Source organism: Pollachius pollachius (assembly GCF_949987615.1).
Source record: "Pollachius pollachius genome assembly, chromosome: 1".
In the NCBI taxonomy this organism is placed as follows: Eukaryota; Metazoa; Chordata; class Actinopteri; order Gadiformes; family Gadidae; genus Pollachius; species Pollachius pollachius.
In genome coordinates this window covers 26,127,099-26,154,147 of record NC_136934.1, presented here as the reverse complement: position 1 = coordinate 26,154,147, position 27,049 = coordinate 26,127,099, and the positions used below count along the sequence as shown (strand labels likewise).

The 27,049-nt window shown below is 41.0% G+C and overlaps 1 protein-coding gene across 3 annotated transcripts in view; it reads right to left on the bottom strand.

Moving 5' to 3' along the window:
* Positions 1-954: 954 nt before the first annotated feature.
* The window catches only part of mlxip (MLX interacting protein), a 63,712-nt gene continuing 37,617 nt past the window's right edge, over positions 955-27,049 (bottom strand). For 2 of the 3 annotated variants that reach the window (XM_079752313.1, XM_079752315.1), the window contains 9 exons: positions 20,305-20,782; positions 18,855-18,961; positions 17,913-18,015; positions 17,688-17,791; positions 17,123-17,230; positions 7,171-7,298; positions 6,837-6,957; positions 3,828-3,957; positions 955-3,196 (listed from right to left, as the gene is read on the bottom strand). In XM_079752313.1, the coding sequence (XP_079608439.1) occupies positions 3,075-3,196; positions 3,828-3,957; positions 6,837-6,957; positions 7,171-7,298; positions 17,123-17,230; positions 17,688-17,791; positions 17,913-18,015; positions 18,855-18,961; positions 20,305-20,782 (1,401 nt within the window). In that variant the 3' untranslated portion in view covers positions 955-3,074. The remainder of the gene's footprint in view (positions 3,197-3,827; positions 3,958-6,836; positions 6,958-7,170; positions 7,299-17,122; positions 17,231-17,687; positions 17,792-17,912; positions 18,016-18,854; positions 18,962-20,304; positions 20,783-27,049) is intronic. The other variant, XM_079752314.1, reaches the window with a different exon arrangement.

Genomic DNA, 27,049 nt, shown 5'->3' with positions numbered 1-27,049 from the left:
AAATAAACTCAAGGAGAAGGTGTATCTCTATCCAAGACTAATAATACAACTGGTAGTAGTGAAGATACACCAAGAACAGGATCGAGCATTCCTGTTGACCTCGCTCATTACTGCTCTTAATATGGGTCTCTGTGATGGTTAGAATTTCTTTATCCAAATCATCAACGAAAGCTTTCCACGTACATACATTTAAATACATATATACACATTTACATACACATACATGTACACACACACACACACACATACATGTACACACACACATACATATATATATATATACATATATATATATATATATATATATATTGTTTTTAGGTATATTAGTATATTATATTATTAACATTTTTTCTTTCATTGTACAGCTCTTGTCCTGTCCTTGATCATTATACAAGTAATTAGTGCAGTGCCGAAAGCTGTGGAGGAAATGATTAAGGAAATGGTGGGTTCAATTCATAAAAAACTAATTATCAGCTACCTTGAGCTCTGGCAGAAAGTTACTTATTTCGAGTGGCTTTAAATACCAGCAGGACTCTGGCATGAGGTCATGTATCAATACCTAATTTTAATAAATAAACCTCAACTAGTTCAACCTCAATAACTCGATTTACCCCGCGAACCCACCAGCCTCTCCAGCCCCACCACCTCTCACACTTCCAGTGCTACCTGACCAACACAAGCCACTTGGTCCCTGAAGTCACTAAGGAGGTGATGGATATTGCACAGGCCATTCAAGACGTATACAATTTGCCCCGGCCGATGGCGGGATGCTTTGTCCCAGCATTCCAGAGTACCCACGATGAATTTCAGTATCTCCAGTGCCTATTGGATTTTTTCACACAATGGTTAAAGAAGTCATTATTTTCACGAATGTAAGGTCAACACAAATTATTTATTCAATTATACAGTATTTTTTATATATTTTCTTACTTTTACTATATATGTGTTGGAAGAGGCATATATGTACTAACTTTGTGTGTTGTGTGTAAATGCAATTTTTCAAAATGAAGTAAAATGTCAAAGCAATCTTGTGATTGGTCTTGGAACTTATTAGAAATTGACAAACACAAAAAGTCTTACCATCCAACACATCTTTACCGTCTCAAAGACAGAAACATAAGGCACATTGCCTTCAAAATAAGTATGCATATTGATGTACTGTGGAATATCCAATGTTCATTAAAAAAAAACTTTTCTAATAAAGTATAGTTACTTGTTATAAATGACACTGATCAAAAATCAATAAAAGAATAAGAGTATGCAAGCCAACACAGAGGCCAAACTTTCGTGTAGATTCCCAAGGGACCTTATGTTACGGTCAACCAGGTAATTTATTTAGAATATTCTCCATGCTAAAAACGTAAAGCTAATGAAATACTGCAAAAGTAATTATTCCTGTCTACACTTTTTTGGTTGTCCGCAGTAGAAATATAACCCCCACTGACGATGAAAAACTACAGAAGAACTGACTCATTAAAAAGTCCATTATAATATTTTTAAAAACAGCCACTTTGAAAAGGTGACCGCCATCATCCATTATCATCATCCATCATCCTACAGACCAGAACATTAATCCCACCAACAATCCCTCACTGCATTGCTTTTTGCTACACTGTTGGTCACTCATAATACAATTTTTGCATTCAAGAAATAAATACAAAAACACAAGGCACTCGACTGCCTGAGTTTGTAATTATGAATATGTAAAAATATTTTCTGAAGGTATTTTCAAAAGAAAACAGATTAAAGGGGACATATTATACCACCAGGTGTGAGTGTGATTAGCCTTACAAGCAGTTTCGAAAATCTGCCCCATATGACATCACTAGTGGGCGTGTCCACCTAGATTGGTGCTGGATAGATCAGTCTACCAGCCTACCCAGTGGACTGAAGTAAAAGATGCAATATCAAAACCTTACAGCTAATAGATTTCCATTGAAAGATTCAGATTTATTTTATTCATTTGGTTTCCACCAAAGCATAATAAAGTCAAACAGCCCAGCCCTGAGAAAAATAATGAAGCTGGATTGACCTCTCCTGTAACACAGAAATACCTGTGTACGTCCATATTGGTACTGCAGTTTATGGTTAATTGAAAATTGGTTTCACTCAGGCTATTTATTATGTGGTCAACTGTATGGAAAAGTAGTTATTTTTTTAAGAAACGTATTGCATGCAAATATGTCATACAAAAGTGGAGCAGACCATTGGAAGTAGAAAACATGAGTACTTCAGCATTAATGGAAAACCCCCAGCAGCTGGTTGGTATAAGCTGAATAAACCCTGAGAAACGAGAGCAAAAAACGCCCAACAGGATGGTGCCTTGATGGCTTGGATGAAATAACCACCTTCATCATGTGAACATCGAAAAATAAGACTAGCATGATCCTAGTCATAACTAATCCTATTTTAAAAAGGGTCTTCCGTCTCATTATTTTAGGTACACACAAAAATCACAGAAAAGCATTCAATCCGTTTTCCTTTTAAACTTAAATACATAAAGATACACTTATTCCATTGAAAGAAAGAAATGTGTGGTTTTTATCGTTGTTCTTGAAGCTAAACACTTATACCAGTGTCCATGTAAAGTTTTTGGTGTTATTACAAAAATACACACTTCTAAGAAACAGTATTTTCATTTGTGGCAATATGTGAACAAATTTTGACAGACACCCAAACAGCTATGATGATCACTATAACAATGAAAACGCTTCAACGCCCATTAGGAAAACCTGGTTGACCCACCCGGCGAGCCATGCTTACTGGATTTCACAGTGTTGATCCAAGCTCAGTCTAGCATTGGAGTGTAGCCAGGCAATGAGGCCCTTTAAGAACACTTCCGAGTAGTTGGCATCCTGGCTTGGCTATGAGTCCCCATGAGGCCCATGGAGCAGTTGATAGCCTGGCTACAAGTCCCCATGAGGCCCATGGAGCAGTTGATAGTCTGGCTATGAGTCCTCATGAGGCCCATGGAGCAGTCGATAGCCTGGCTATGTGTCACCACAAGGCCCATGGAGCAGACGATAGCCTGGCTATGTGTCTCTACAAGGCCCATGGAGCAGTCAATAGCCTGGCTATGAGTCCCCACAAGGCCTCTGGGCACTTCCGATGGCCTGGAAGGCTTCTTTTGGCAGCAGCGACGGCTCAGTGAGGATGGAAGTCCTTGTCCCTAGTTGTCGAAGGGTGGTGCAAACCACTGGAAAACAAGGACATATGGACATGTTGAGCCATGAGCCGAGCGTAAAGACATGTTATAGGTGTGATACTACACACACACACACACACACACACACACACCAATGGATTCCAATTGTATTCAATAACAATTAAGTCACTAATCTTTGCAAGCAATACTCTAAAAAAGGTAAAAAAGTGTTTCAATATACAATAATAATGAAATAAATGGATGGCTCGACTTGTATGCTGCAAGAGCCCCATTGTGTTTCGAAAGCAAACATTTCATCGCTCTTCATTAACAACTTATTTTGTAATACATTCTTGGTAAAAAAAAAAAAGAGGTCAAAATTAGTCATTCACTTCAAAATAATGTTTGTGCCTCCATTCTAGGAACTCCCTTTGTTAGCTATGAACTTTTTGTGAGATAGGGATCTCTGACGTCAGGTTGCATCACGGCATCCTATCTGAGACAGCAATGCTTAGATGTGGGCGTTACAAAATAAAAATCCCAGTGAGCATCCTGTACTGTTAAATGTTGCCGGTAATCCGAGAGAAATTGTATGCAAACACATCGTCATGCAGGCACATGTGTGCGCACAAAAACATGCCTAGTGGCCTGAGCCTCGGGGGGGTTGGAGGGGGATACTTACTAGCTCTGAGCACAGGGAGGGAGCAATGGTGGTCCAGCCACTCTAAGGTGGTCTGATACAGCTCTGCCTCGCAAGCCGTGGACACAGTGTTGTTGAAGGACTCGAACAGAGGCTTGATGATGATGCTGAACTGGAACACATTAGATAAGGATCATGTCTATACACACACACACACACACACACACACACTGAAGTTGACAAACATTGGCCTTGTGCCCAAGCAAAAAGAACAAGATGAAATACAAGGCCCCATTCCCCGACGTTTGTTGTTTTGCTTCTTATCCAGGTCAATGAGTCATCTGACCTACCCAGTGCCGGGACACCCATTGGGGTATGTTACACTCATACCACAGACACCAACACTGATTTGATATGAGTGAGTTTTATCTATAACGTAGTTTTTTCTATCGAGATCTGTTGTGTTTGCGATGTCAAGGAAACATCTGGTTTACATTTGTATTTGACCCTTGTTTTTAATGTTGGATCGGTAAATAGCACCCCTGCAGTTAACACTTCTAATACAGCAGACTATAAAAAACAAGACCTGGGTAGGAGAACTTTATTATTAGGGGTCCTACGAAAAACGTATGAACCCTATTGTATTTGTTAGTAATTAGTATGATTATTTAATTTTTCCTCACACATTCGGCCATATCTCAAAAACGACATGGTCAAAAGTTGTATAAATTGGCAGGCTTGTAGAACTTGTATGAGTTAGGGATGAAAAGGATGGTCCAGAATTAACTACCAGTCGCGTTATAATATGCACTTGAAGTACAAAATACTAAACTCGCTGATGTAAATTGTTAATCATGCACCAATCGTCATGATGAACAAACCATATGGTCAGATCATTAAGACTTAATGCAATGGCTACAACTCGACCAAACACCCAAATGCCAATGCCAAATTTGAAATCGATAGTTTTTTTTTATTTTTTAGGCATTTGTTTGAAGTTGACTTTCTGAACCGCAGCCTCTCTCTCTATAACGCAGACTGGGCCTTAAAAGAGGTACACAGGTTATTTCGCAAACTTACGTTTTGACAGTGGGTTTTGACACAGTGTGCCAAAAATGGTTGGTAATGGTTTTGATATGTTAACTCCCAGTAAACCAGTTTTTAAGGCATAGCAATGCCATATTAACATACCGACCAAGCTCACCATACCTCCACGTACGGAAGACTTCTATTTCTCAAAATATACTCTAATCTGCCCTTGGTATTCTACAGTCCATGTAGTGTAGTGGTATTTCGTCGGACTCATGACCATGGGGTCGTATCAAATAATGCCCACCATACTCTTCAAACAGAAGGACCTCATCATGGTTGCTTGCAACTATATTTCAAATTGTAAAACTAAGGCAAGAGGAAAATGTTTAAAAATATAGTTCAGCGTTACTGAATCAAACTAGACTCTCAATGCTGATTTATCATAGTGAATGTCTCCCTCTGTCATATTTAAGTTATTCTGCCTTGAGTACATTGCAGTTTGATGTCAGTTTTATATACAAAAATATAATAACCTACAAATAAATAGTTGATTGGATTCAGATCACAATCACTGACTGGCATAAAGCAGAAGATAATGCCTCCCTAACATCATCCCTCCCTGCGCTTGTCAGGCAAGGCTACCTCATTCTCTTCAATATCCCTCATGCTCAATTGGAACCGTCAATCTCAGGATCTGGGCTCAATTTCTCTTACTTGAACAGGCTAGCTAGACTACTGTAGCTTTACAACAAGAAAACTATCTGCTATGTTTACGGTGTGTAAAGCTATATGTGTTAATAACCAATCAGAGAATCAAGTATATTGTAAGTCGCTTTGGATAAAAGCGTCTGCTAAATGCCCTAAATGTAAATGTAAATGTAAGTATTCAACAATGCTGTGGTATAAGCTTCATGGCATGAGCTATCTCGTCCATTTGGAGATCATAAAGATCAATTATATAAACTATCTAGTACGTATACGGTATGTAAAGCTGATAGTTTATATATTATATCAACTATCTAGTTTATATATTATATCAACTATCTGGTAGGTAAAGCTCTATTATATCAACTAGCTGGTACGTAAAGCTCTATTAAATCAACTATCTGGTATGTAAAGCTCCATTATATCAGCTATCTGGCACGTAAGGCTCTATTATATCAACTATCTGGTCCGTCAAGCTCTATTATATAAATTATCTGGTACGTATATGGTACGTAAAGCTCTATTACATCAACTATCTGGTACGTATATGGTACGCCAAGCTCTATAATACCAGGGATGCAAATGCATGTAGGGTGAGAAGAAGAGTTAAGCAGTAATATCATAAGCATAGGCGGATTATGAAGTAAAGGGCCCAAGTTCCAGGAGTCCTCACAGCATTTTATTGTAATTATAAAATGCGTTTTAAGCAAAAAGTTGACTCTCAAACATAGGCTATAACTTTAAACCACACAACTAATTACATGCATCATTTCTTAAAGAAACCAGTACTCATTTAGAGCTTATTTAATGTAATTCTGCATCATGTAAACAATAAATGCCATAATGATTTTTCCTAAGAAAGCACTATAGGGCCAAGGCCAGGGCACAACATCCAAGGATTACCTGGGTGAGATTTGATCAATCATAAAAACTGAAGTAGAGCAAAGATAGGAAGAGGTAAGCTTAAGCAGAGTCTATACAAATGTGATGAGACACACACCGGTGCATATCTCGATAACCCATTTGACCCCTCTATCTAAATATCAAAATTGCATTATAAAGCCACTAGATGGCTTTAAAGGCCTTGTCTTCTGAATGAACGCAATTTACCTATTTCATGTCAAACACTATCTTCATACTCAGTAAAAATGAATGTAAACACCTTGCTTGATTTAAAAAATAGTGACCAGACACTAAATAATCAGTTTATGGGGGATTTAGCGATCAAACACAACTTGGCTGACAAAAGTAAAAAGGTTAAGACATAAGGGTTAACTTTGTGGGTCCTCTCGGGATAAGATGGTTAAAGGATACGATCCAGAACTTCCAGTTCTGCAGTGTGCGGCTCTTCACGTAGGCTTCAAACTCATGCACGTGGTTGAATCGACTCCTCGTCATGGAGACCCCCGTACCAGGAAGCTGCTCCTGACAACGACTGACCAATGAGACATAAGAGAATTTTTAAATGTTGACACACTTCAGTGATTATAAATGCAGGTAATTCCATTAAAATGATGCATTGTACTCTGGCATGCTGTTCCACATCCTGAAGAACACAGAACCATCGATTATGTTTGAAGTACATTTGGGCACCGAGAGAATCAGCGGTCAGTGAACATCAGTATGTTCCTCAGCGTGAGGAGGTCACCTTATGGAGCCGTTGAGCTCCTCCACCTCCTCCCTCAGCCGGCGCGCCTCCTCCTGCAGCTGCTGCCTGTCCTGCTGCAGCTTGCCCAGGTGCTCCACCGTCTTCTGCAGTGTGGTGGCGTTGGTGATCTGAAAGGTCAAGTAGAAATACAGGATAAGCCACCTTTGTTGGACAACTGCTCAGAATCAGATACAGAATCATTAAAGTCACTACCAACACAGCCCCACGCCATAGCTTTAACCCAGTATATTAACATCACTACCAACACAGAGACCGACGGCATAGTTTTAACCCATTATATTAACATCACTACCAACACAGAGACCAACGGCATAGCTATAACCCAGTATATTAAAGTCACTACCGACACAGAGATCCACGGCATAGCTTTAACCCAGTATATTAATGTCACTACCAACACAGAGACCAACGGCATAGCTTTAACCCAGTATATTAATGTCACTACCAACACAGAGACCAACGGCATAGCTTTAACCCAGTATATTTAAGTCACTACCAACACCTATAAACCAGATCCCTGGGCTCTGTAATCACATCACACGGTCGACACTCAGCTATTCCTCTCTTTCCCTCCTCTGACAACATCCTGATTGCAAAACGCATCTCAGAATGTCTGGCAGACGTCAGCACTTGGACTACTACCCATCCCCTGAAGCTTAACCTCAATAAAACTGAGCTCCTCCTTTTGCCAGGGAAAGACTGCCCTCACATGGACCTACTGGTCACTGTTGAGACCATCGCTGTTTATCCATCACCAACTGTCAGAAACCTTGGTGTGGTACTGGACAGTTGTGCTGCACCGCAAACATCACCGCGGTGGCCCGATCCTGCAGATTGCTCTCTACAACATCCGCAGGATCCGAACCTTCCTCACGAGGGAAGCAGCTCAGCTCCTGCTCGAGGCGCTCGTCATCTCACACCTTGTGTTAGAGCCATTTTTGGTCCGATATGTTTTATTTATTTATTAATATTAGTGCTGTCAGTTTAACGCATTATTAACGGCGTTAATTTTTTTATTGCGCTATTAACTCTCTTTAAGCTTGGCAAACGTAGTTTTTTCACCTGCTGTCTAGCAACAACTAGTCACGTTAGAAAAACTACAACACCATACCAGATCTAGCTACACCGGAAACAAAACAACAAGCACGCCGCACAAACTTGTTGGGGCAAGCAAGGATACGGAGCGGGTGAAAAACTCCTTAAAAGTGTGTGTGTGTGTTTGTGTGTCACTCTGTTCGAGCCTGCACGAGAGTTCAATGTATTCATTAGCTGTTACGTCTTTCTGACCAATCGCAGTTCAAGGCCCACCTGGGCTGTACCACTTCGGGAGGGGCCGCTCAGTTACTCCCCTCTAGACAAAATCGAATTGGTTGCGTCGTGACAGGTTGTATGTGTTGTGTCTGTTGAGTGAGTGAGAGAGGTTGCGGTTGCACAGTTCAGGCTGCCGGACGGCGCTGCCAGGAACTTTTATAAACGCAATATTGTTATCCCGCAGTAATCAGCCCGACAGCCCCGAAACGTTAACGGGCCACCGGGAATTCACACACTCCGCCACCGTGTGTGTGGGCGTTATTCGATAGCCTGGTAATGTGTATAGGCCTACGTAGGGTAGGAATATTCATACTGGTTTAAATAATAAATGTAATAGTATTTCCCGTCTTTGCTGAGCAAAAGTTTTGTTCGAAAGTTCAGTGATTGAAACAAATAAAAGCCTGGGCTATTGAAGTTTTACGGTAGGCCTACCACTGTCATGCACCTACCCGATGTCAAGTGGACCGGGTCGATTCACTGCGGGTCTCTCTTCTTACTGTCCTTCTCAACAGTCTCTGATCTCACTAAAAGGCTAGCAGCACGAAATCAATGGATATTTAGAATAGAAAAAAATGTGTGATTAATCACAAGTTTACTATGACATTAATGCGATTAATCGCAATTAAATATTTTAATCGCTTGACAGCACTAATTAATATACAAGATGGTTTTGGCTTGGTTATTTGAATTAATTGTTTTATCTGTTTTCATTTAGTAAAAACATATTTTGCATTTGACATGTTGGGGATGCCGTATTTGGGTTAATGAAGCGCACCTGTGTGTATTTAGGAGAGGGGCCACAGGTGAATAGGTAGACGGGAAGCGGTAAAAAATTGTAACCGCTCAGTGAGAGCTCTTTAGATATATGTTAGAAAAGGTTTATGTTGATCCTCATGTTTTCTTTTTGCTTTCGGTGAAATAAATACCGCGAGGCTAATGGATGATCTCTGGCTTTTATTTTTGAATCAAAGGAGCGAGCGTGTCTAAAACCCACAACCCCGAAAGAACGTGCATATTTAAAATAAGCCACGACATTTAGTTAAAATACTACGCATTGTGGAGCTTTAGTTAACAAACTACGTATTGTGGAGCATCAACTCTTGACAACCTCAAGACGTTGAGTTACAACTGCTTTCGAATACAGTGGAGCCGGGAGTAAACCAAGCGCTGGCGATTCATAAATGGTGGTGGTGGTGCTGGTGGTAGTGGTTCAAATAAAAATAAAAACAAAAGGATCTCTTTGTCAAACAATGGAATAAATGCCTGCATGCGCATATTGGATGTTTGATAAAACGAAGAACTATTATGTCTATGCTTTTGGAAGTTTATATGGCACGGGGATATACATTTTCTGCATAATGAAATCAATCAAAGAAAACAATTGTTGAACGGATATTTGGATTGAGAGAATCAAGTACATCAGTTCCTTAACGAATGACTTCAATTAAACTGATAACCAAATAATCATGGACACGGAAAGTGAGAATCCTCACGTTGACGCCGCATGGCAGAGGAGAAATTAAGGTCACTCAGTCCATCGCGGAGAGGAAAACTTGGCGCATGCACGTGCAAAATGAATGAAATAAAGACTATTGGTGCCTGGTGGAAATGCTGAGACGATAGATGAAGACGTTGCAACATTTAAAAGGTCTCTGAAGGAATTTGAGGAAATTCATGCAAATATGCAAAGGTGATTATCTGATGAAATAAAGGAACATGAAAGAATGAACTGGTATGAGCCAAAGATGTCAGAAATTTTCTAAAGGATGTGGAAATGTGGAAAAAACCGGACCCTCAATGGCTCATTGGGCCACAGGACAGCATTTCTAATGCATCAAGAACCTCAGGAAAAACAAAATCAACGACTTCTTCAGTTTACTCAGCCCGCATTAAAGTGGCTGCACACAGAGCGGCTCTCCTAGCACGGGGAGCAGGCCTGAACTGGAAAAGCAAAGCATGAACTGGAAATGGAGGAGGCTCAATTAAAATCTAAAATGGAGCGAATGATACTGGAGAAAAGCCTGGCCGAATCCGATGCAAGATTGAGAATTCTGGAAAATGGGGAGCCTTATGCAAAACCTCCCCAATCGTATCAACCGGAAACACCACATGATGCCATGTATGAATATCTGGAAAACTATGAGGGAAATCCTGACAGTGATCTCGAACCATCTCCAATTAAATTTGATGAAATTGGAGCCATGCCCAAAACCCCACTCCTGAGGGTGTTAAACCAACAACCAAGAGCACCAGAATGGGTGTAAGCCCTCAACAAAGCCCAAGTCCTGTGCCTCCTCAACAAAGGGATATTACTGGACTTCAAGGATGGATCCATGGAAAGAAACGAGTTGAAGGGACCAACAATAATGACCATTTATTAACAGTAATGGAAAGACTACATGATATTGCCAACCTATTGGTCCTTCAACACAAAGAGACTTCACTTCCTGCAATGGAGATCTCAGTTTATGATGGTAATCCTTTAAACTACCAAATATTTATAAGGGCATTTCAACATGGCATTGAGGACAAGACCAGTAATAACCAGGACAGGTTATACTCCCTAGAGCAATTCACCTCGGGGCCCTGCAGAGAACTGGTTAAAAACTGTCTTCATATGAACGCTGATGTAGGGTTTACAGAAGCCAAGAGAATGCTAAAGGCAAACTTTGGAGAATAATTAAGAATTGCCAATGCATATATGACAAAGGCCCTAACTTGGGACAACATAAATGCCGAAGATGGAAATGCACTGCATTCCCATGTGCTCTTTCTTAGAGGCTGTTGCAATACAATGCGGGATCTAAGGAATATGGGGGAGCTTGACCTGCCCTCAAACTTAGAGCTCAGTATATCAAAACTGCCTTATAAAATAAAAGAGAGATGGCGAATAAAAGCCTGTCACATTCTAGAGCGAAGTCAAAGGAGGGCAAGACTTGATGACCTTGTTGTATATATTGAAAGGCAAGCTAAAATACTACAGGATCCACTCTTTGGTGACATTCTTGAACCTCCCAAAGTAAAACATGTAAGACCATTCGCTGAATCAAAACCAAGCACAATTAAGAACAAGCGCAGCTTTGCTACCACAGTATCAATGGTGTACGACAGCAGAGTTGAAGAAACGATACCAGAAAAGTCACCTGTTAAATACAAAATATCTGCTGCTCCTTATGGCTCATGTCCATTTTGTGCTGGCCAGCATCCATTATCAGAATGCAAGAGGATGGATGAACAGCCACGTAAAACTAAAGTTGAGTTTCCTAGAAAGAATGGATTCTGCTTTGGATGTTTGAAAGTTGGACACATGAGTAAAAACTGTGTGAGAAGAATAACCTGTCAAACTTGCAATTTCAAACACCCTACCATTCTGCACATTAAAAGATCTCAGCCAACTACAGATGTTACTTCACCTCATAATGCACCGCAGAGACCAAAGCCTGAAGAGACATCGATCAGCAGTGCTCTCGTCTCACTAGGAGAAGGTGAAGGAACTGGGGCTGGCAATGACTGGTTTCCTGGCTATTGTGCCGATGCAGGTAAAACTGTGCAATGGAAGTAAAAGTATACTAACCTATGCCTTCCTCGAACCGGGCAGTACGGACACCTTTTGTACAGAGAACCCTAATGAGGAAGCTCAACGCTAGCGGCTGTAGAACTGTATTCCTTCTGCAGACCATGGGTACGGAAAAAACGGTCAAGAGCTACGAAATAACGGGCCTAGAAGTAAGCATTATTGAAGAGGATGTATACCTGAAACTGCCAAAGGTATATACACAGAACAAGATTCCTGTTACAAAGAGAAACATACTCAACAAGAGATTGATGCTGAGTAAATGCACCAAAGGCTATGGAACCATGGAAAATCATCAATTCACATAAGGATGGTCCATATGCAGCCAAACCACTGCTGGGATGGCTGGTTAATGGTCCACTTAGGTACCCTATCACGGACGATGAACATCCTGTGGCATCAGTGAACCGGATCTCAATTGTTCACCTTGAGCAACTTCTAGAGAAACAGTATGCACACGACTTCCCAGAGGATATGAGGAAAAAAGGGAAATGTCAGCTGATGACCTAATGTTCATGCAGATTGTATCAAGTTCTGTTACACTCAAAGACGGCGACTACTACTTACCTTTACCTCTTCGTGATCGGAAAATTGTATTGCCAAACAACCGCTAAATGGCTGAGCAGCGAACATTTCACCTAAAAAGGAAATTTCAAAGAGATCAAGTCTATGCTACTGAGTATAAAGGCTTCATGAGTGACATCATCGAAAAAGGATATGCTGGAAAATGGCAAGATATGGTATATACCACATCATGGTGTCTACCATAAACGTAAAAAATCTATCCGTGTGGTGTTCGACTGTGCATCATCCTATAAAGGCACCTCACTGAACAATGTACTCCTTCAGGGCCAAGAATTGACAAACTCGCTCATTGGAGTTCTGCTCAGATTCCGACAAGAGCCAATTGCCGTTATGGCAGATATTGAGAGCATGTTTCACCAAGCACGTGCTCATGAAAAAGACACAAATCTGCTCAGATTTCTGTGCTGGCCAGAAGGAGACGTTAGCAGGAATCTGGAGGAATACCGAATGAAGGTCCATCTCTTTGGTGCTGTATCCTCTCCAACCTGTGCAAACTTAGTGCTGCGAAAAACTGCAGAGGACAACAGTGATCAATTTGATGGAGACGTAGCTGGCACAGTCAAGTCCAACTTCTACGTTGATGACTGCTTGAAGTCAGTAACAACAGAGAAACAAGCAATAGAACTTGTTAAAAGCCTGAGAGAAATCTGTTCTCTTGGTGAGTTCAAGCTGACAAAATGGATTAGTAACAGTCAAGCTGTCCTGGCATCCATTCCTGAGGAAGACAAGGCTAAAAAAGTAAAGAACTTGGATCTTGACAGGGAAAAGCTGCCTAACGAGAGAGCACTAGGGATGTATTGGGACATTGAGACTGATATCTTCAGCTTTCGTGTGACTGTGAAAAAGGACAGAAGCACATCCCTTACCAGAAGGAATATATTTTCTATCGTCAGCTCTGTTTATGATCCTGTTGGTCTTCTCTTCCTGTTCATATTCAAAACTAAGCAAACCTTCAACAACAAGTTATTCCGGTGGAAATCGGAAAGCAATGGCAGGCCTGGCTTAAAGAGCTAGAACAGCTATCCAGATTTCACATTAACAGATGCCTAAAGCCCAAGAAATTTGGTTAAGTGAAAACTGCACAATTGCATAACTTTTGTGATGCTAGTGAACAAGGCTATGGTACTGCAACTTACCTGAGGATCACAAATGACGCTGAGGAAGTTCATGTTGCATTTGTAATGGGAAAGTCTAGAGTCACGCCACTTAAAATAATGACTATCCCCAGATTGGAACTCAGTGCTGCTACACTGGCTGCACGAATGGACAGAATGATTCAATCAGAGCTACAGATTTACCTCCAAGAGTCTACCTTTTTGACTGACAAAAGAACGTTCTGAAATATATCCGAAACAGAACCAGAAGGTTTCACTAATAGCAGTCATTCAAAACATGTCAAAAGTAAACCAGTGGAGGTTTATAAACTCTAAACAAATTCCTGCTGATGAAGCATCACGAGGACTGAGCATTGAACCATTCCTGACTTCAAAAAGTTGACTTCATGGTTCAGAGTTCCTGAAAAAACTTGATGGCCTGAAATGCCATCCTCCTCGATGACCCGGAAGTACAGAAGGAAGTTAATGTTACCAGCATTGTTGCAACACAAAAAACTCCAACATGTATACTCATTGAGTACTATTATCCTGGAACAGCCTAAAAAGAGCCGTAGGTTGGATGATGAAGTTAAAAAAATTATCTTTCAGAGGGCAAAGAAAAGGAAAGGGATTTGCTTGTATGCTGGTCCAAGACCAATGGCAATGGAAAGTCATTGAAAGACCAGATACTTCTGCTCAAAATGCCTTCAAAACAGGCCCTAACTCTTACCGTAGAGGACATTGACAGTGCAGAAAAGGCCATTATAGGATATGAGCAAAGACTGCACTTCAAGGAAGAAATTGCCACACTGGCGAAAGAATAACAGTGCAATAAGGGAAGCTCTCTGTGCAAACTGGATCCAATCATTGACGGTGGTATTCTAAGAGTTGGAGGAAGAACCAGTAAAATGGCGATACCCCTTGAGGTTAAACACCCAATAATCCTTCCTAAACGTTCTCATGTTTCAAAGTTAATACTTACCACCTACATGTTGGTCATTCAGGAAGAGGACACATGCTTTCTAAGCTCCATCAGCAGTACTGGCTGTCAGGTGCAAACTCATTGGCAAGAAGGATCATTAAAGACTGTGTTTTTCGTAGACGACTACAGGCCAAAGCAGGAGACCAGAAAATGGCTGATCGAATAACACCAGATCTTCCACCCTTCACCCATGTAGGTGTTGATTATTTTGGACCCATTGAAGTGAAACGTGGCCGTGCTCATGTCAAGAGATGGGGAGTAATCTTTACTTGACTGGTAACCCGAGCTGTCCATCTGGAAGTTGCCAGTTTCCTAAACACAGACTCATGCATTAATGCTATCCGTCGGTTCATCAGTCGCCGAGGATCAATAAAAAGTATCCGGTCAGATCAAGGCACTAACTTTATTGGAGCACAAAAGGAGTTGGCGGAATCCATGAGAATACTGGACAATGAAAAAATCCAAATGGCATTACTCAAAGAAGGAATTGAATGGACATTCAACCCTCCCTCAGAACCTCACCACGGCAGAGTGTGGGAGAGACTCATTCGATTGGTCAAAAAGATTCTGTACTGCATCTAAAAGGAACAAACATTGGACAATGAATCTCTACAGACAGCCTTGTGTGAGGTTGAAGCTATCATGAATGATAGGCCAATCACAACGGTGACAAATGACCCGAACGACCTTGAACCTCTAATACTTTAAACACCTATTAATGTTTTTTTTATATATATTTTTAAATTCCCAGAGAACAAGCACAGCAGACAAATTCAGACAGCGAGAGAGCGGAGCCTCCAATGAGGAGTGGCCCAAGTGGATCTCCAGGATCTACACTCACTCTTTCACACATACTGGACACTTGAATTTCACTTGAGTTTTGCCCAATCTGATACAGTGGCAATATTAAAATGCAGCCTGATAATTCATGAACAGGTATGAGTCACACCACTCACCTCAACTGGAGTAGAGTTGGATGAATGGCCTCAAATCTATAACGTTTTTAAGCAGACTATAGAGTTCCAATAATGCATTAGATGTAACATTGGATAGTACACTCCCATTTATGAGGTTATCTTGATTGTTATTCATCTCTGCTGTAATTTAATAATTGAATATGCCTTTTTTTTCCTTTTTTAAACAGACATTTCCAAATCAAGAGCTCATAGTCCAGTCCAGCCACGTCTGAAACTCTATCCAAGGACACTCCAGGGCGACAGGCGCAGAAACTTTCGAGCATCGTGGTACTCTATCCACTCATGGCTAGAATATTCATTGACACAAGACTCAGCATACTGTTACGCATGCAGGCTTTTTGGCCTTCAACACACAGAGTCAGTGTTTACATCAGCCTTGGGATATAAAACTGGAAAAAGGCAACATTCAGAGATGGAGGGTTTTGCACACATGCAAAGAGAGAGGGTCACACAAATGCAATGATTGCTGATTGCTCAATGATTGTAAATGTGGCTCAAATTTTAATCTAATCTTGCAGAGTCCGCCTAATACCCATTGTGAATATGATGTTTATTATTCTGTGTTTGATGTTTAGACAGAATTGAAGAAACATTGACACTGCTTACACTGAAGTCATTAGGGTTTCATTGTCATGTAACAATAGTACTATAATGTATGTTATACTTTTTGTTGTTGTTATAATTTCAAGATGAATCCATATTGTGATCAGACTTGATTAAAAAAACATTGCACTTCTAATTTTGCATCCTTGTTTTGTATTCCTGATGATACATGGAGAGAATTGACTTGGCTCGTCGCCATAAACTGAGGACATCTCTACTAATAAATAGAATACCTTACTGTCATTGTACATCTGTACAACCATTGTTTGACTAAGTTGTACAATACAAATAAAAACACAAGTAGCAATCAGTAAATTAACACAGTTTAAAAACAAGTATGAATACAGAATATATTATTTTCGGTAAAGTGTTAGCTCCTTTGTTAATTTGTATGTAGGAATAAGGAAAACCTAGATATATTGAATACTTTTTCTATTGCACCTTCACCTGAATCCCGAATAATGATAGATAGGCCACCCCAATGAAATTTCCTGGCTCCGCCACTGATTGTACCGATAGCGATATATTGTTTCACTTTCTTATGACAAATGTACTTATTGTAAGTCGCTATGGATAAAAATGTCTGATAAATTTCCTAAATGTAAATGTAACACAGAGACGCACGGCATAGCTTTAACCGAGAATATTAGAAGGATGTTATAGGCTTTACAGTACTACGGGCAAAATACCAAAACGAAATGACAAAGAAATTACAACAAATCACCATTCAAAATAATAGCCCTAACCAAGTGGTTTTATGTATAGAGTATTTAATGAAGGTTAGGGTAGGAAATGAGCGTCTTACGTTGGATTGAGCCTTGAGGGTGGGCACCAGATTGCAGAGGGTTTTAAAGCCGATGTTGATGTTGAAGCGTCTCTTCTGCTCGGCAGAGATGTGGGGCACTCTCCGGCTCTTTGACAGACAGATCAGAAACACAGATGCTTACAACCAAAAAACAGAACTTTGCCCCATCTTCCCCCGGGAAGTTTAAAGGGATTTATACGATGCAATGTGGTCTTTATTGATGTATATATATTTTTCTACTTCATTTGAATTAAAAAACAAAGAATCTTCTAGGTATACGTTATAAACTACAAAAATGTTATATCATGAAATCAACAGACTATAAAAAATCTTGCATTACAGAGTTAAAGCCCATTTAATAAGCCCATGCATGCAGGCTGCAACAGCAGCATATTTAGCTTGCCCAGACTGTAATGAAATATGTTTTAATTTATAAGCAAACCACTTTAAAGCAAATACAATTCTACGATTGGACCACTAGTAGCAACTGCAACAAGTCATTTGGTTTTTTTAAGGACAGGTGACAGATTGATGGATTTTAACGTATAGATGGCAGCAAACTCACAGATGACCCAGGACAGAGATTCACCTGGTTTGGATCGTTCTTTAAAAATTCTGAACTGCCAAGGGGCGAGTGCAAACCATCTGGACCACATGGGGAGCCTTGACCTGCGTGCATACACACACACACGCACACGCACACACACACACACACGCAGTGAGGTTGATCTGGTTAAAAATGTACAAGTGCAGGATCAAAGGATGAGCTTGGAGAAGCTGCTGGTCTTACTGGAAGTTTTCTGCCCCTTGCAGCTGGAGGAATAAGACTCTTCTTTAGGGACAATGGGCTGGGGACTCTTGTGCGTCTGTGGCACGATGTGATACGCAGGGGCCTGAGGGACAGGCATTAACAAAGCTATAGAAAGTACAGCATTTACTGGAAAAATGCAGGCTTTTGCATTTCATCCTTATCACAAATGTGTTTAATAGACAAAACATCATCTCATGCATGTTGCAGATTGAGTAGGGCTGTGAAACGGGTAGTGACACCCATGATATGGATACCTTGCCCATTACATGGTTGATCCTATAAAAATTGCATTTAAATTTAATATTATATTCAAATTGCATTTTGTTGGCAAAATAATTGCTGCAATGAATAGATTGCCATCTCTGGCGGGTATGATGATTGTATATGGTGTTTTGGGTCAACTGTTCAATAGCTAGGTTTTATCTCGGATGATATCGGCCACATTACAAAAAATAAATAAGTGGTAAGGCATAGATGCAGGAAGATCGTCAATTACAAGCCTCGAATATCTTTAGCGAATATGTGTTGTTGATGAACACTGGTACGTAAAGTCCCAGTGTAAACAAGGTGGCGCCCACCGGGCAGCTACAAGTGAAGCCTAGTCCTGCCCTAAACCAATATGTTCACGTATGCGCGACGCAGATCGGACAATGACAGAAGTCGGACGGATGTAAGGCAAGCGGTTAAGTATTAAGTAAAGCATTAAGTGTGATCAAGCAGGAAGTGATCAAGAAGGAAGTGATTTTGACGAAGCATGACATGTTTGTTATGAGGCAGGAATTGATTCCGATACAAGAGCAGTAAATAGTTATATTATGAAGCAGAAGGTGAATCTGATGTCAAGTATATACGTCAGTAAGTGAAATAAAGCAGGAAGTGATTCTAATGCAAAGTGGTTAGCGGCTGTGTAATAAAGCATACCCCTCCCAGACTGGAAGATGTAATGACCATTCCTGCACTGGGAACGACTTCGGCCTTCAACGGTGTTGGTGTTACAATCAGAGCATTTGTTCCAGTAGAAAACGGACCTAAAAAGCAAAAAAAGCGTTGGTAAACTTGATAAAAGCAGTGCTGCTTATACAACTCATAATTAAATGATCCAATAACATTCTGAAATAGGTAACTAAAGTTTAGAGAACTAGACTTAGAAACAAAAGTGATCAGCAAAATAGATAACTATGCTTGCACCATGCTAATATACGTTTGTACTGGCTTTACTGTAAGGCACCTAGGCTCAACGCCTCTAGCAAATGGTATATATATTTACATGGAATATATTTTCCCCACTATCAGGGAAATAACTGGTCTTAAAGAGCTGGTGAATTAAGTGTTTCAAATGGAATTTGAACACTGATTTAAAATAGTATTTTGGGCTGGGTTTTAGGAAAGCCGTAATTCGTATCCCCATGGTTACGACCCAGGGCAACTTTGATACTTTTTTAGTAGAGACTTTCAGGCGGACACCATAGTCAGCAGCTGCCCAGACAGAGCTCCGTGCATTCACACTAACCGCACCGCCGGCAGTGTTTTGCATGAACGATAAAAGAGCGGTGAACTGAAGGGACCCCTCTGCTACTGAACTTGCGCGTGAGCACTGCTCGCTCTCGCGATGGTGAACGACGCTCGCTCTCGCGATGGTGAACGACGCTCGCTCTCGCGATGGTGAATGACGCTCACTCACTGTTGACACAATGACACATTGTTTAACATCCTTGCATTGGTTTTTTCTTGGCTTTTGAAAGTAATCTTAATACTATAGTAGTATACAGTAATCTTTTAGTTTGGGAAGTGGGTAGTGGAAATGATTGAGAAGCTTGGGCTGGATGGGTAGGAGAGGTTCTATTGAAAAAATTAAGAATTGAACAAGAAGAAATTAACGTTCACAGTTAATTTTCTGGGATTGTGAACAGAGTTCAAATTCAAAATTGTGAAATATGAACGTGAACTAGCTCCTTTTAAACTGAACTGAACTCTGAGCTAGCTCTTGTGAAGTGTGAATTTGAACAGCAGTGACCGCCGGTGCCCCTTGGTGACGTCATGACGTCAGACTAGGCACACAGGCACTGACACCAAAACACCACCTGCATTCACAGCAGAGTTGAACTTTCCGCATAGTGTTTTGGGGAGACAAAAAACATAGGATTTTAGCCCTTCTTTCTCTGGGGACTTATTTCAGTGACAAAGTGTTAAAATGGCATAGATGACTTTGCTGACGATCGTATAAAAAACAAAACAAACAAAAGTTGGTTTTGGGTTCACTGGCTCTTTAAGCAAAAAACATACAATATCAGCTTTTCTATTGTCTAATAAATAAAATAAAAATGTCTATGAAGGCCATGTGAAACCAATCCTATAGAAAAAGTTGATTGACCTGTGAGCACCAGATGAGAGGAAGGTAGGTTGTTGGCTGGAACAATTCTCTGCATGTGGCGGCCTTTAGCTTTATTTCCCCCAGAGTTGTGGATGGGTCGGGGCAGGGCGAAGGTCTGATGCTTGTTGGCCAGACAGGAAGCCAGCGGCAGGAGCTGGGACACCGGGAGCGTTTGGGTCTCCTGCGTGGGGGCAGAGCTGTACTCCAAACCTTGGTTGTAGGTGGAGGACACATCGCCGGGCACTGCGGAGGTGGAGGAGGCGGTGGTGGTGTGTGTGATCACAGACAAAGATCCATGGTCATCTGGCAGGCAGTGTGTGAGTGGTCCGTGGGCTACAGGCTGAGGGCCTCCTGGCTGAGAAGCCGAGGTCCCCTGTTGGGGGAACAGAGGCATGTAGCCCTGTACGTATGCACAGCCGTGGGCATCCGTCCCGGAGCTCTGACTGGGGGCTTGGCCAGTGATGCCCTCTGCAGAGAGCTGCATAAAGCACATAAACATTGTCGACCAGGAGAGAGACGGAAAAAAAAAAGGAATTCAAGAGAAGCCACATACTGGAGATACAACTGAAGAAACGACACAATGTAACAGATTAGTGCAACATTTATTTGGGCTCAAGTGCTGTCACCTACAAAAGTGACATCACTGGGATGTTTCTGCACCATTTTAGAACAACAGGTTCAGCTAGAAAAGGCATTTCCTGAAGAAATTGCGGTGTCACTGGTGGCTGTTTGAAGACTGATGCTGAACTGGATTGCTGTCTTTAAATGATTTTTAACAATTGAGGGATTGATGGAGATTAAACAGAGTTCAAAATTTAAAAGTCTGAATGGAGTAAATTCAAGTGCAATAGGCCTATTAGTATGATAAGTACCAGTTGTAGAAGTAGAATGAAAAGTAGTAGTATGATAGTCTATGATGCTATGATAAGTACTAGTATTCAGACCTACAAACTCCTTGAAGAATTGAAGGTTGAAGAATGATCAGGCTAGATAGATGGAATCTTATCCATATGCCCCATCATTGGTTCTACATGAAAAATCATCGCTGCAAGGGTCCATGATGTCAGAAATGTATAGCCTGAATTAAATCCTGCTTTGGCTAAAGCGTGGATTGAAATCACACACTCTGGACCTCAATGGAAGTCAAAGATACGAAGCGCGTATAAAATAAGTATAGAAAAAATCTATATAGAGAAATATATAGAAATTCTTTTTCGATCAGTGCAAAGATCAAAATGTGATGATTGGGGGGGAAATCATCGGTCCAAGGACTGATCAGTGTTTTGAGATATACAGCTGCTCGAATTCTGAGGTACCCTGGGCGGGATTTAGCGTCAAGATTCATTACGGAGGTTGTAGCACACAATACAATGGAAAGATTTCAAATGACAGACTTGGATGCAAAATGTAGCCCTTTATTATACAGAAATTTGCTGTTGGTGTATTAGCCTAGGACAACACCCTTGCCAGATTATTTACCTAAATAGCCCTATGTTGTTAGAATTTACTAACTTTATGCAAGGTCTACGTTTGTGCGTACTCGGCGTTGACTCGGTCCTAAAAATACAATATTATTGTAAATTATATCACATCAAAAAAGAGGTAGCTAACGTTAGTTGAATCAAGCAAACAAATAGCTGTTGTTTTTGACTTACCTCAAATTTATCATAAGATAGTTCCTTCAAATTAGGGCTGTACGGTATGGAGTAAAATGTATATCACTGTATGATTTGAGGCATAGACGGTAACGGTATTATATCACGGTATGTTAATTTTATCTTCTAATTTCGATATAAATGCTTCTGAAGGGGTAAAATACTGGTAGGGCAGCAAAACTGCATAAAAAGTTATTCAAGTTACTTCCATCTCTGAAAAACACTAATGTTTAATAGTATGGATTTGTTTCTCCACTTGCTTGCGGACCTTGCCGTATAGTTTTGGCATCTCAATTTGGCTGTGCAACTCAAGTGTGTGCGGGCAGGTAACGCGTACCAGGGATCGAATGATTTGACCATCTCGTTAAAAACCTTTCTATCGACATTTTGAAAGGGAACCATGCCCTTTCACAGGTAAACAGTGATGGCGATTGTTATGTCGTTCCACCGCTGGCATTTTGTCGTTAGGACTGGCTTTGGAAAATGCCTGCGGAAGCAATGTCTTATATGCAGAGACAGCTTCACGCTACCAGCGTCTGTCTCATACGGTATGGAATAAGAGCTTGTGAAGGGGCTATTACGCAAGCTCATCCAAAGGTGAGCTCAGTTGGCACTGTGTGCTTCAAGATTCTGAATTAAGTGCTGAGATTCCGATTGCCCCCCCCTAAAAAAACCTCTCCAGTTCTACGCGATTCACGTGAATGACCCAATTGACCAAGAAAACGGCGGTTGTTGCGGAAAAGCGTCAAGTTTGCAGGTGTGAGTATTAGAATGATGATAAAAAAGGTGAGGGACTTCGTTCACATCTAGGTTATTGAGTTAAGGTTGAAGAATGATCAGGCTAGATAGATGGAATCTTATCTATATGCCCCATCATTGGCTCTTCATGAAATATCATCGCTGCAAGTGTCCATGATGTCAGAAATGTTTAGCCTTAATTAAACCCTGCTTTGGCTAAAGCGTGGTGAAATCACACACTCTGGACCTCAATGGAAGTCAAAGAGACGAAGCGAAAATATACGAAGCGCGTATAAAATAAGTATAGAAAAAATGTATATAGAGAAATATATAGAAATTCTTTTTCGATCAGTGCAAAGATCTAAATGTGATGATTTAATTTAAATGTAGAAATATTACCGAATTGTGAAGTTTGAAGTCTCCCAGAAATATTCATGCATTAAAGTTTAATATTTTAGAAAATATAGAAAACACAATATTGGGATATCCTAAAAGGCTGTAACAGCTTAACGAGGTACAAATATATTTAATAGGGAAGTCTGAATCCGATCCACGGCATCGGGCCGATATTTACGCTGGATCAGATATCGGAGGGGAGAAAGAAATATGATACGACCCGCGCAGCGTGTCGCGTGATAACAACTGTTAGTCGTCAATAAGGCGCATGCGCATGAAGAGCTACCTGTTGAAAAACCAAGTCAGCAGTGTGGTTGTATTTCAACCTTAAAGAAGAAAAAACTGCAACAGCCTGAGCCTGGCTGTTGCGCGGTTGTTGCACCAACCTTGGCTACAGCTGATCACAGATGTTGTGATAGCTACAAGTTTGGCGTCCACAAAAGCTAACCATTTCAGATGTTGCGGACGTCCAATCGATTAAAATGATTAATTAATTGGAAATATGATTATTATAAACCGGGCGTTTGTGTGTCGGGACCCCCATTTTTATGGCTAGAGGCTAGCTGCTTCTTACATATCCAATGTACTCCCGGTAGAAGCTAAATGCTAACGTAAACAATCTTTTTCACGTCATGATATCTACACAAACGATATGCCATATGAAAGACTCCAAGGAGTCCAACCGTACAAGCCTTATCGTTTTGTGAACTTATCTCGATTAACCAGATGTGAAAGAGTAACGTCAATAACACTTCCTGGTTACTGCAAGTGATGACACACACGCATGCATTGCATACGCACAAGCGCACACACTTGATTCAACCATTTCAAACTACCATCTGTTACAGCACAGCTATTGTTTATATTATCTCAAATGTATTCAAACTCTAACCATTTAGCCATTTGTTTAACTCTTCACTTTATGTTTTCAACCATTTATTGTTTTTAAATGTGTGCATGTTTACATTGTTAACTCCATTTAAAATTTAGAACGCTTTTATTAAGTGAGATGTTTGAAGATGGCTTATTGGCAATCATGAGCAAAATGGTTCCATATTTGTGTTTTTTTTTTTGCTAGTGGTTGCAATTATTTGGTACTTGGTACATAGACCCATGACATCATCATGGGGACACCCAATGAATGGTGACCTTTGACCTCTAGGGGCGCTGTTATTAGTGTAGATGTGTTTTAACTCCTCTCTCTTCACATGAGTATATTTCAAACAAATTTTCAATGTCCGGTGATACCATCAGACTTCCCCTTATAACTAGTAAATGACTTCTCATGGAAACATCCACGACAGCTAATCATATTCGACCGTGAAGCCGCCAAATACGAAGTAAGCCAATTTCTCAGCAACCCTTTGACATATCATAACCAATACTGCCGCTACAGCCAATCAAATTTGACCACGAAATCGCCAAACAGGAAGTAAGCCAATATCTCAGCAGCCCTTTGACATATCATAACCAAACTTAGTACATAGACCCATGACATCATCATGGGGACGCCCAATGAATGGTGACCTTTGACCTCTAGGGGGCGCTGTTATTAGTGTAGATGTGTTTTAACACCTCTCTCTTCACATTAGTATATTTCAAACAAATTTTCCATGTCTGGTGATACTATCAGACTTCCCCTTATAACTAGTAAATGACTTCTCATGGAAACATCCACGACATCTAATCATATTTGACCGTGAAGCCGCCAAATAGGAAGTAAGCCAATTTCTCAGCAACCCTTTGACATATCATAACCAATACTGCCGCTACAGCCAATCAAATTTGACCACGAAGTCGCCAAACAGGAAGTAAGCCAATATCTCAGCAGCCCTTTGACATATCATAACCAAACTTGGTACATAGACCCATGACATCATCATGGGGACGCCCAATGGATCTGGTGACCTTCGACCTCTAGGGGTCACTGTTATTAATGTAGATGTGTTTTAACTTCTCTCGCTTCACATGAGTATATTTCAAACAAATTTTCAATGTCTGGTGATACTGTCAGACCGCCCCATATAGCTAATAAAATATTTCCCATGGCAACATCAGAAATTGGCCGCCATGTTGAAAGTTGTCAATATAAATATTACATATCCACAGGCCACAAATCATCATGAAACTTGCCATATATGATCTTCAGACCAAGCTGAACAAATGTGTGAAACAGCTTTCTCAAATTCAAAACCGTTTGGCCTTGACAGGAAGTAAGCCTGTTCTCAGCATCTCTTTAACATTGTCAGTAATTTATATCTAATCATATGCATTTTATCATGGTCATCATATACTGTGTTATATAAAACTGATAAAATATCAATCATATTAAATCATCATGTCAATCTGTCATACAGCATACAATCAGAACACTACTTCATTTATATCATAGCTGTCAAACTCAAGGCCCGCGGGCCTAATCCGGCCCGCGGTGTAATTTAATTTGGCCCGCCAGATAATATCTAATGTCTATCAGAACTGGCCCGCCGGTTTATCGCATTTCAGCGTTAAAACTACAAGTCCCACAATGCACTGGCGCTGCGCTGGTATGCGTCAATCGAGGCCCGCAAGCGCGAGCCCAGCCCCCACTACCTGTAGCGCTCTAGTCTAGAATGTTTACTGCAGCAGCCGCATACTGTTTATCACCTGAAGTAGCCTAGGTTTTTTAGCTAACTTTTTGTTAGCTACGGTTAGCTAAACGGAAGGTGGACATTGAGAACAGGGTTTTTCAAGAGAGGTGGGAGGCTGAATACATGTTCACCGATATGAAGGGCAAACCCATCTGTACCTATCTGTGTGCGGAGCAGATGTGGCTGTCACGAAAGAGTACAATTTAAGACGGCACTATGAAACGAGACATCAAGACAAGTACAAGGATATGAACATTCAACAGAAGCTACAGAAGGTAGTGGAGTTGAAACAAAGTTTGATGTCACAGCAGACTATGTTTGTTAAAGCCAAAATACAAAGTGATGCTGCTGTAAAGGCCAGTTTCATTGTGGCGGAGGAGATTGCTAAATCCGCCCGGCCCTTTACCGAGGGAGAATTTCTAAAAAACTGCTTGTTAAAAGTTTGCGATGTCTTGTGCCCAGATAAAAGACAAGCCTTTTTAAACGTCAGTCTGAGCAGAAACACCGTTGCTGATCGTGTATGTGAGCTCTCCACCAATTTACAACAACAGCTGACGGAAAAGGGAAAACAATTTATCGCATACTCCCTCGCTGTGGATGAGAGCACTGACACATCAGATACGGCCCAGCTGTCAATCTTCATCCGCGGAGTTGACTCGAGCCTGCGCGTTACAGAGGAACTTTTAGGACTGAAATCAATGCATGGCACAACTACCGGGAAGGATCTCTTTGATGAGGTGTGCAAATGTGTGAATGAAATGGGTCTGCCTTGGGATAAACTGGTGGGACTAACACAATTGGGGCGCCTGCGATGTGCGGTCAAAAGAATGGATTGGTGGGCAGGATTCGGGAGAAGATGCTGGAGGAGAACGGCGCAGCTGAGCTGACAGTGTATCACTGCATCATACACCAGGGATCGTTGTGTGGCAAAGCTTTGAAAATGGATCACGTAATGAGAACTGTAACACAAGCAGTTAATTTCATTAGAGCCAAAGGTTTAAATCACCGTCAATTCAAGTCCTTTCTGGTGGAGATTGGTTCGGAATATGGTGATGTGGTCTATCACACAGAGGTGCGGTGGCTAAGCTGGGGGAGGGTGCTGAACAGATGTTTCGAGTTGCGTGAGGAAATATGTCAGTTCATGGAAAGCAAAGGGAAAGACACAACAGAGCTCCGGGACAAAGGGTTTTGGTGTGAATGGGCGTTTCTGTGTGACATTACAAGCCATCTCAATGCGCTCAACCTGCAGCTTCAAGGGCGGGATCATGTGATCGCTGACATGCACGCTGCGGTGAAGGCATTTAAAACCAAACTGCGCCTGTGGGA